This window comes from Eucyclogobius newberryi, unplaced genomic scaffold, assembly GCF_026437365.1.
Source record: "Eucyclogobius newberryi isolate DKJ021-1_F unplaced genomic scaffold, fEucNew1.0.hap1 SCAF_7, whole genome shotgun sequence".
NCBI lineage: Eukaryota > Metazoa > Chordata > Actinopteri > Gobiiformes > Gobiidae > Eucyclogobius > Eucyclogobius newberryi.
In genome coordinates this window covers 5836153-5847787 of record NW_027316389.1, presented here as the reverse complement: position 1 = coordinate 5847787, position 11635 = coordinate 5836153, and the positions used below count along the sequence as shown (strand labels likewise).

The 11635-nt window shown below is 43.1% G+C and overlaps 1 protein-coding gene across 1 annotated transcript in view; it reads left to right on the top strand.

Moving 5' to 3' along the window:
• LOC140348950 (proline-rich protein 5-like) overlaps positions 1 to 11635 on the top strand; it is a 40756-nt gene extending 29121 nt beyond the window's left edge. Inside the window, exons 5-9 of the mRNA XM_072435124.1 lie at positions 908 to 965; positions 1216 to 1307; positions 4687 to 4824; positions 6032 to 6149; positions 7842 to 11635. Of these exons, the coding sequence (XP_072291225.1) occupies positions 908 to 965; positions 1216 to 1307; positions 4687 to 4824; positions 6032 to 6149; positions 7842 to 8176 (741 nt within the window). The 3' untranslated portion in view covers positions 8177 to 11635. The remainder of the gene's footprint in view (positions 1 to 907; positions 966 to 1215; positions 1308 to 4686; positions 4825 to 6031; positions 6150 to 7841) is intronic.

Sequence of the window (11635 nt, the reverse complement as noted above, 5' to 3'; positions counted from 1 at the left end):
TACATGCTTATATGCACGGAACATGCAAGAGATGGGGAACGTATTCGTGAGCTACTTAGCGCAAATGAGTGCTTTATATGAGGATCCCAATGTAAAGTGCTCGTTTAGTGCGCACTTTTGCACGGGCTTCGCCCGTTTACAACGGTAATGTTCCATTTTCCTACTACTAATTAGTATGCACGGGGCGTGCATGAGTGAAGGAGTGCGTTAGTGAGTGTTTGGAAGTGGGCGAGCGCTTCGCGCTCGATTTCGTGCGCACTATGTGCGCATTTTCGCAGCCGTGCTTTGCACGGCCTCACGAGATTAATAGGCCTCTCGCCAGCTTGTGGCGCTCGGGCCTAATAAAATAAAAATAATGATTAAAAATGATTTAAAATGCATGTATATATAAAATGTAATACAATAAAGTAAAATGATAGAAATAAAAAGCATCACTCACAAAAGGAGACTTTTAGAGCGCCCTCTTGTGGTTTCCAGTGTGAAAATAACGAATAATATCACATCGTGTAAGTCGCACCCCGGCCAAACTATGAAAAAAGGTGCGACTTACGGTCCAGAAAATACGGTAAGTGTTTTACATTCAGATTAATTTTAACTTGTTAAATGGCCAAAATTGTGTTGTTTTATTGCGATTGATATTGTGCCCTGAGTAACCTCGACGTCCCTCGCAGCCTCACAAGAACAAACAAATGAATGAATCACATCCCGACAGCGGTTTCTCTCGCAGCCGTGAAGTCGCAGTCGTAAAGTCGTTCCGTGTTTAGCCCTGAATCCAGAGGAAGTCATCGTCGCTAATGCACTTATTTTCTCACTGACGCGGGGAAACTGCAGAAGAAGATCCGTTTAACCTTTTTCACTTCAAATGACCACAGCAGAAATAATGACGTTTACTGTTTTGTTTTTTCAGAACCAGCTCCTCACCCGAGGCCTGTCTGAAATCCTGGACCAAATCCTCCTTTTATCCGGTAATTTATATTGGATTTAAATATAAGATTGTCTGAAAATAGCACAGGAAAAAGCGAAAGTTTCATTGTGGCAAATGAAATGAGTTTAAATCAGGACGAGAACAAAGAACAAAACTGTGGTTACGATGCGTCTGTGAACGTCGGCGGCGCTGCTGGTCACAGATGGTCACTGTCCGGCGTGTCACGTGACCTCTCCGTGTGCGTCGCCGTGGTAACCCTGCCCGTGTGTGCTCTGTGTTGTTTTTCCCAGGAGAGGAGCAGCTCGCCGCGCTCGCCGACGCCTGGGAACGTTTCTTCACCGAGACGCTGCCGACGCTTCAGGCCATATTCTACCCAGTGCAGGTCCAATCTCCCTCTGACCCTCTGACCCTCTCCTCTACTTGCTCTGACCCTCTCCTCTACTCCCTCTGACCATCTCTGCTCCATCTGACCCTCTCCTCTGTCCGCTCCCTCTGACCCTCTCCTCTACTCCCTCTGATCCTCTCCTCTACTCCCTCTGACCCTCTCCTCTGTCTGCTCCCTCTGACCCTCTCCTCTGCTCCCTCTGACCCTCTCCTCTGCTCCCTCTGACCCTCTCCTCTTCTCCCTCTGATCCTCTCCTCTACTCCCTCTGACCCTCTCCTCTGTCTGCTCCCTCTGACCCTCTCCTCTGCTCCCTCTGACCCTCTCCTCTGCTCCCTCTGACCCTCTCCTCTTCTCCCTCTGATCCTCTCCTCTACTCCCTCTGACCCTCTCCTCTGTCTGCTCCCTCTGACCCTCTCCTCTGCTCCCTCTGACCCTCTCCTCTGCTCCCTCTGACCCTCTCCTCTTCTCCCTCTGACCCTCTCCTCTACTCCCTCTGATCCTCTCCTCTGTCTGCTCCCTCTGACCCTCTCCTCTGCTCCCTCTGACCCTCTCCTCTGCCTGCTCCCTCTGACCCTCTCCTCTGCTCCCTCTGACCCTCTCCTCTGCTCCCTCTGACCCTCTCCTCTTCTCCCTCTGACCCTCTCCTCTACTCCCTCTGATCCTCTCCTCTGTCTGCTCCCTCTGACCCTCTCCTCTGCTCCCTCTGACCCTCTCCTCTGCCTGCTCCCTCTGACCCTCTCCTCTGCTCCCTCTGACCCTCTCCTCTGCCTGCTCCCTCTGACCCTCTCCTCTGCTCCCTCTGACCCTCTCCTCTGCTCCCTCTGACCCTCTCCTCTGCTCCCTCTGACCCTCTTCTCTGCTCCCTCTGACCCTCTCTTCTGCTCCGACCCTCTCCTCTGCTCCCTCTGACCCTCTTCTCTGCTCCCTCTGACCCTCTCTTCTGCTCCGACCCTCTCCTCTGCTCCCTCTGACCCTCTTCTCTGCTCCCTCCGACCCTCTCTTCTGCTCCGACTCTCTCCTCTGCTCCCTCTGACCCTCTTCTCTGCTCCCTCTGACCCTCTCTTCTGCTCCGACTCTCTCTTCTGCTCCCTCTGACTCTCTCCTCTGCTCCCTCTGACCCTCTTCTCTGCTCCCTCTGACCCTCTCTTCTGCTCCGACCCTCTCCTCTGCTCCCTCTGACCCTCTCCTCTGCTCCCTCTGACCCTCTCCTACAGAAAGGCCCCGCCCATGATCTGAGTCCATGTGTTATAGATTATTCTTTCCTCCTTTAGTTCTGAATCTTTGTTTGTTTAAATGACCGAGCCGCAGTGTTTGCCTCGCAGTCCCTCGACACCTGGGGCTGCTCGTACTCGCGGCTAAAAGTTCCTGATCCCTAAGTCACCGAGGTCAAAGGTCAGCAGATTAGCGCGCTAATGCTAAGTGTAAAGCTACAGCCGCCCCGAGCATGGCGTGGCACAGAGTTCAGCCGACCCGTAAATGCACCGCATCGCGCGCCGTCCTGGCTTTTTACACGACCGCGGGCGAGAGACGTGCGATATATCGGTGCCGGTATCGGTACAGGATCGATATCGGTCACCGATATCAGCACGTGCACTCTTAAGTTTATCCTCTGCATGAGATGAGAGTTTATTATTGTCTGACAAAGCTTGTGACAGATTAAAACCAAAAAGTACAAAGGGTAATAACGTACAAAGAGTAATAAAATACAAAGAGTAATAACGTACAAAGAGTAATAAAATACAAAGAGTAATAACGTACAAAGAGTAATAAAATACAAAGAGTAATAACGTACAAAGAGTAATAACGTACAAAGAGTAATAACGTACAAAGAGTAATAACGTACAAAGAGTAATAACGTACAAAGAGTAATAACGTACAAAGAGTAATAACGTACAAAGAGTAATAAGGTACAAAGAGTAATAAGGTACAAAGAGTAATAAGGTACAAAGAGTAATAAGGTACAAAGAGTAATAAGGTACAAAGAGTAATAAAATACAAACAGTAATAACGTACAAAGAGTAATAAAATACAAAGAGTAATAACGTACAAAGAGTAATAAAATACAAAGAGTAATAACGTACAAAGAGTAATAAAATACAAAGAGTAATAACGTACAAAGAGTAATAATGTACAAAGAGTAATAACATACAAAGAGTAATAACGTACAAAGAGTAATAAAATACAAAGAGTAATAACGTACAAAGAGTAATAAGGTACAAAGAGTAATAAGGTACAAAGAGTAATAACGTACAAAGAGTAATAACGTACAAAGAGTAATAAGGTACAAAGAGTAATAAGGTACAAAGTGTAATAAGGTACAAAGAGTAATAAAATACAAACAGTAATAACGTACAAAGAGTAATAAAATACAAACAGTAATAACGTACAAAGAGTAATAAAATACAAAGAGTAATAACGTACAAAGAGTAATAAAATACAAAGAGTAATAAAATACAAAGAGTAATAATGTACAAAGAGTAATAACGTACAAAGAGTAATAAAATACAAAGAGTAATAACGTACAAAGAGTAATAAAATACAAAGAGTAATAACGTACAAAGAGTAATAAAATACAAAGAGTAATAACGTACAAAGAGTAATAAAATACATAGAGTAATAAAGTACAAACAGTAATAAAGTACAATACGTGTGTCTCTCAAACGCATGGAAACATAACATGTGTTTTACGACAAACTTATTGAACTCCTTCTTCCTCGTGCAGGGCCAGGAGCTGAAACTTATTGAACTCCTTCTTCCTCGTGCAGGGCCAGGAGCTGAAACTTATTGAACTCCTTCTTCCTCGTGCAGGGCCAGGAGCTGAAACTTATTGAACTCCGTCTTCTTCCTCGTGCAGGGCCAGGAGCTGAAACTTATTGAACTCCTTCTTCCTCGTGCAGGGCCAGGAGCTGAAACTTATTGAACTCCGTCTTCCTCGTGCAGGGCCAGGAGCTGAAACTTATTGAACTCCTTCTTCCTCGTGCAGGGCCAGGAGCTGAAACTTATTGAACTCTGTCTTCTTCCTCGTGCAGGGCCAGGAGCTGAAACTTATTGAACTCTGTCTTCTTCCTCGTGCAGGGCCAGGAGCTGAAACTTATTGAACTCCTTCTTCCTCGTGCAGGGCCAGGAGCTGAAACTTATTGAACTCCTTCTTCCTCGTGCAGGGCCAGGAGCTGAAACTTATTGAACTCCGTCTTCCTCGTGCAGGGCCAGGAGCTGAAACTTATTGAACTCCGTCTTCCTCGTGCAGGGCCAGGAGCTAAAACTTATTGAACTCCTTCTTCCTCGTGCAGGGCCAGGAGCTGAAACTTATTGAACTCCTTCTTCCTCGTGCAGGGCCAGGAGCTGAAACTTATTGAACTCCTTCTTCCTCGTGCAGGGCCAGGAGCTGAGCGTCAGGCAGATGGCGCTGTTGGCTTTCAGAGACCTGGTGTTACTGAAGCTCCACCTGGAGGACACTCTGGGAAGCGCAGCCTCCGTCCCTCCCATCGTTACTCAGATGCTGCTGGTGCTGCAGGTTTGAAACAGTTTATTATGGGTCCTTAAAGGTGCATTATGCATCTCATGTGCAGTGGTGGAAAGTAACAAAGTACACAAGTAAAAGTACTGTATTTAAGTCGTTCTTAGGTATCTCTGCTTTACTTCAGTACATTTTACAGTGGATGTTTTTTTACTTTACTGCTGGACGACTCAAACCGCTCCAAAGATTCAGGACTGGACTAATATCATAACAGACATGGGCACAAGGGAAAACATAATCCCAGGACTCAACTCAAAAATAGACGCATTTTTTATAAAGAAATTGACAAAATGGGACAATTATTCAGAATTTAATATGCTCTAATTCCTTTTTTTTTTTTTTTTTTTTTTTAATTCTTGCCACTTTTGAAGGTTATTTTATGTTTTTATTACCAAAGCTTTTATTTTACTCTGAATTTATGTAATTACATTTTTTGCCGTTGAATTATGGGAACTGAATTATTTAATACGCTGAAATTCATGACATTGTATTTTTATACACTGAAATTTTAAAACACAGTACAAACTGAATATTAAAGCATTGTATTATTAATTATTATTATTATTATTAAAACATTGCATTTTTAACATTGAATTTTTTAAACATCCAATTATGTTAAAAACAATTCAGTTCACAAAATTCAAATGCAAAAAATTATATTACATAAATTCTGTGTAAAATAAAAGCTTTGGTATTAAAAACACAAAATAACCTTCATACCACTTCCTTGTTTTTTACTTTTACTCCTTTACTTTCCACCTGATCCAGCTCCTTCTTTATGGTGTTTTTGTGTGGTTTTTTTTGTGTGGGTTTTTTTTGTGTATTTTTGTTCTTTTTTTTTTATTATTTTTTGTGCGCTTTTATTTTTTTTTAAATTTTTGGTGTGCTTTTTTAAATTTCTTGTGCGCTTTTTCAATTTTTTCAATTTTTTTGTATGCTTTTTTTTTGGGTGTTTTTTTATATTTATTTTTGTGTGCTTTTTTCTTCTTTTTTGTATGCTTTTTTTTTGGGTGTTTTTTTATATTTATTTTTGTGTGCTTTTTTCTTTTTTTGTGCTTTTTTTCTCTCTCTTTCTGTTGTTGTTATGTTGTTGTTTTGTGTTTGTTGACCTATGTCCAAATCAATAAATAAATGCAGCCTTTACAAACACTGGTCTGTAACGTCAGCCACATCATAACTATCACTTGCACCTTGTCGTGTTCAGGGCATCCACGAGTCCGGCGGCCCGTCCCAGGAGTACGTTCGGCTGGAGCGTTTGGTGGGGCTCGTGGTGTCTCCGTATCTCGGCAACATCACGGAAGAAACGCATCGCCTCCTCTCAGGTCAGTAAAGACGCATCTTTGTCGGGGCGGACGACCGACCTGCAGCGTCCGGTAAACGGGAACTCTCCACCCGTTTGATCCGTCAAAATAAAGCTGTAGCTCACTTGTTTCCTGTCAAATCGCTCGTTCTGGGAAACATCAGGCTCGGTTTGTAATCCAAGCTCACAAATGGACTTCTTTGCTTTATTACGAGTCCCTAAAAGTCAATTTTTTTTAGTGAATTTAGCTTCAGCTTTTAAAAGTGCTGTCAAAACCAAATAAAAGCCCATTTTCAGTGTCAATGGTCGATCCCTCCAGAAACCAGCTTCACTCATTCACATTATTTAACAAAGAAAATCTAGGTGGGATTTAAAGTTGGATTTCTTCTGTGCAGAGCTGGTTTTTACTCACGATCAGAGTAAAACAAGAGTCCAAAACTACAGAGTCTGAGCTTCACAAAGGCTCCAGACCAGTGTTTGTGCTCCAGAGCGTCAGGGACAGCTTCAGTTTGAAATGAGGCTCAGTTTTACAGGCGTTTTATGAAAAATAGACCCTAAGCACGAGGGGAAACCATTTATTTTGATCACCGTAATCATTTTCTGGGCTATACAGACTATAAAACACAGACAAAAAGACCTTTTATAACATTTATAATAACGTGTCGTCCACTTGCTCGCGAGGGCCTTTTTCCACTGCCTGGTTGTTTTAGTTTTACAATCGATTTGTTTTTGCGCGTCGATGCGTTTGACAGCCCCGCCCTTCAAACCACAATGACAGGTTTGTTGTATAAACCAGATAAATCTCCTGTGGTTACTTTGACCTTTCTGTTCGACTGTTTTCTGGTGCTCTGCTCCCCCCTTGTGGCGTCGCGCTGCCACTGACGGCGTTTTCCCTTTTCTTACAAGAGGAAAAACTAAAACAACCAAAGTCCTCCAGCTTCTCCCGATCACTCTCAGCTATAGCTCGGGAGATATTTCATAATTTCATCACAGTAAAGTCCAGCTTAACCTTCCAAGATGCAAGATCAAGTTTTATCATATCGATTGGTAACAAATTTGTCCGGTTTCTCTCAAATAAGACGGGAGTTTCAAGGCTGATTGAAAATGCTGACGGCCCCGAATCTCCCAATGCATTGTGGTCTACGCTGACCTCTAGAGATCAGCGCTGGACACTATTTTTTAAGGTTCATTGTGGGAAAGTTGGAGGGCAGTACTTTTTCACCTGCTGGAAAAGGCTACTTTTTTATTAAATTTTTTATGTATGTTTGTTTTTTTCCATTTTTAAAGAAAAGTAATAAACATAGAACAAAGAACAGAACAGAACACACTTCACCCAGACCTTGTATGTTATTATTATTATTACTACTATTATTTATTTTATTATTATTTTGTGTGTGTTTTTTTGTTTTAAATATGGACATAGCAGATACAAGTGTTTTAAGTGTTATAGCAGAATATGGGGCCAATTTAGAGTTGCCAATTTGACCCAACACATGCATGTCTTTGTCTCTTTTCTTTCCTTTTTGGAGAAAAGAGAACATTTTCTTGTTTTTATTTACCACTTCACTGTGACTATAAGAGGGCAGTGGCATTTTCTCATCCGCAGACACAAGTTTGATGTTTTAATACTGACACAAATAATAAATTAAACTCATCAAACAAACCAAAAAATCCAAATCTCATGCACTTCCTCCGTTCCTTCACCCCCCCGCAGAGTCTCGTCACCTCCGTCCGCCGGCCCCGCCCTCGCACCCATCCCGCCCGGAGATCACCGTCACGCAGCACCTCGCCGCCTCCTCCGACTCGTGCTCGCTGGCGCCCCTGGTGGAGCAGGACGGCGAGGCGTACCTGGAGAAGGCCGGGAACCTCCGCAGGCACACGGTGGCCACCATCCTGTCGGCGCCGTTCAGGGCCGAGCCCAACCGGACCACCAGCTGCAAAGGCGCTTTGGGGGCCCTGCTGTTCAGCGGCAGGATGCTGGCCCCGAGGCCCTTCTCCAGCCAGCCGGACGTGATGCCCAAAGCTGTGGCTGCGGGAGATGCGCTATGATGGAGGCCCCTGGAGGCTCACGCAGGGGAAGTGTGTTTGCCCTCCGTACGGGACACGGGGACTTGAACCCTCGACACGCTGCCATACCGTCTTAAATTATGCAAACTTGACCTTTTTTGGGAGCTTTTACGAATGTATGTAAAAATCATCAAACGCATAACTAGAGTCACGTTTAGCTTCAGCATTTTTTTTGTCTTTTTTGTGTTTTTAATGCATCATGTTTACGAGTTCTTTCGGCTCTGGGCCTCACAAAAGTGTCCGTTTCAAATGTCCCCGATGTTTGGCGTCAAATGTAGAAATCCTGAGGTCTCCTGTGCTGTAAACCATCACCGGACTCTGAGCATTTCCGCCATCGAATCCCGTTCATTACAACTGCGCGTTTGTATTAGCCTGTTGGGAGCAAGAAGCTAGGTTTTTTTTTTTTGTTTCCCCTCTGCTGCCAGTAGAGGTCATGCTAGCGCCAAATCCTGACGAGGGAATGTGGTTTTCGATGTACACAGGATTTTAACTTCCAAAGCATGAACAGCCAAATGAAGGGAACTGGAGAGCGCGTTTGAAGGACGATTACAATACAAAGAAATGTCAAAGGCAAAAGAAGTGTGTTTACTTATGATCACTCGACACATTGTGATGTTACGATTCATTCACGTCTTAAAAAGGTGCGCTACGTAACTTTTCTGAACGGCCCGTGCTTCGTCTGGAACGAGTCGTGTAATCCCTCAGGCGTCCAGGAGAGGTCAGTGCCAGACACAGTTACGAGAACATTGTCCCGGGGTCTTATTTATAAAACTTAACGTGGGATTCTGGCTAAAAGAGAGTTTTTTTTTTCTTCAAATTTCCCCCCCAGTTTTGATCATTTTGGTGACGTTTTATTGTGTCACTTCCTGGTTGGACGTGAGTGGCAGAGGTCAAAGTCCAATCCATATAACAGTTATGATTTAACAAATGCGAGATAACGGCTTTTATTTTGTAACAGTTGTGTTTGTAATCCGTTTTAGAAATTGACTCTTTCTTCCTGTAATTTTCCTCTTCTACTTTCTAGTTTTTCTTCACAAACTGCGACCTACTCTTGACTGATGTAAAACCAGGATGAATATTTATTGCAGGACCGTTCCCCAAAAAAGAAAAGCTAACCCTGTGGAGCGTCTGAAAAGTTACGTAGTGCGCGTGGAAGTATCCGGAAGGCAAAACAGAAGACCGATATATTAGTTACCGATATATATACAGTATTAGTGAAGGGATAATTCATTAAAAGCTGTATGTCCTTCAAAACAAAAGCGCAGTAGCAAAAGAATAACCGTGCGTGACCTCCATTTTGAATATTTTAGTATTAAAGACTTAGTTTTTTAAGATTTTAATCGTGTTCTAACGTTGTTCCTTCGTCCAAAACATACGTGCCGTTGTGTTTACCTCGATTCACGCTGGTTTAAATGGTTCTGCGTTCCCTCTGAGCGTCAGAAAAACACTTTTGAGAGGTCGAGATCTCCTGCACCGCTTTGAAGTCCTCATTCTGTGTACCGTATTTTCTGGACTATAAGTTGCACCGAAGTATAAGTTCTAGAGAAGAAAAAAAACATATATAAGTCGCAGTGGAGTATGAAAGGCGGTTGCAAGTGTGAAAATAACAGATCATTTCACATATAAGTTGCTCTGGAGTACAAGTATAAGTATATAAATATAAATATAAGAATAAGTCGCACCCCGGCCAAAACTATGAAATAAGGTGCGATTTATAGTCCGGAAAATACGGTATTTCTCCCATCTCATCACGATCAGTACAACCGCGTGCTTCTTTATATTTCCGTGTTGTGTTGTTGAGCCTGTTGTAGTTCCCTCTGCAGCCTGTCGATGGCGCCAAAACTCCAAATGCAATTTTGACTTTTTTAAGCTCTTTTTAAGATGTTGTTCTTAAACACAAGACGCCAAACTAAAGGTACTTAAGAGCACAATTAAAGGATGACAACAATAGACAAAATGCATAATATTTGTCCTTTAAGACATTCACTGGATATGGTGCCTCTGACCCCGCCCCCTGTGCTGTGATTGGTTATCAACGCCTTAAGACGAGTTACAGTGCCGTCACCAGACAAGGACGTATTCTATGAGTGGCATCTTTATCTTAATCTTTCGTCCGTAATTGAATAAATGATGCATATGTTTAATGTCGTACTGCGGAGCATTCCAGCAGAAGCGAATGACAAAGCTTTATTAGAATTAACCAGACTTTTATGGCTCACGGCACAAAGGAAAACGGTTTGAAAATGAGAAAACAAGTTAGTTTGAGTTTCGGGAATTTGATCTGCCCTTTTTTTTTTTTTTTACAGATAAATACACGGCCCGATCATAATAAAATTAAAGGCGGTATGGACGATTTTTCGGCGATTTGAGAACGCAGGCGGAAGTGCGCATGCCACTCCCCCGTGTGGACTGATACAACACACACGTGCGTTTGTTTATTAGCTCAACGGAGCGCATCGCATCGCTCGTCTCCCGTAGATTTCTGTCCACTTCTGCGTCAGCTCGAACTGTCTTTCTCCGTCTTCATTTTGCCCCGTACACTGAGGGAACTATATTATGATAGATCCATGCGCTTAGGCACGCGGAAACGTGGGGACGAACCGCACGCGGCTGCAGGTGAGCGGTAGGTGCGTTTTATGATTGATACGTGGCAGGACAAATGATTTATCCACGCCACGAGGAAATATGATACAAAATTTGCTGAAAAAAATCGTCCATTCCACCTTTAACAAACCCTTTAAAATACTACGTCATCAGAATGTTTAAAACAAAGAGGCTAAATGAAATATGCATATTATACGTTTTCGATGAGTTCTAATTGCCGCAGTTTTTAGCATTTTCAGCAACAAATAAGCAACGACTTTGAATTTACGAGGTCGAAAAGGTCCGATAATTTGCTTTTCAATTACAAAAGCTACTTGAGCTTCATAGTTCACGAGTTCAAAAGCGATTGTGTGAGTGTTTTTGCAGTAACACTTGGATTGTACCTTCACAAACGCAGATGTCGATCATAAAACAAGCAGTAAATGCCTTTGAACCGGTCTCGCATCTTGATTTTTCATATTTTTTTCCAATATTCTCAGGTCAATCCTACTTCCTTCTCCCCACGTTATGTTCATGAAGATTAATCCACGCACAACGTCTTTAGTCCACAAATAGTGCGACATTTCGTGCAATAAAAAGGATTCATCTTGACCAAAATGTCCTGCTAATCCTCCATGAAACGTTGCACTCGATGGTTGAGTTCATATCTGCGCCGCTCGGTGCAATGTATTTGTTACAATGTACAGTACGTTTAGCCCTGAATGAACAAAGTGCAAATCCCCTGCTTAAGATGTGAACCGCGACGTGTCCGGACTCGGGTCAGACTCGGGGGTCGGACTCGTCCCAAAAATGAATGTAAAATGTGTTGCTTACGTTTGTTTCTAATAAAAGTGTACT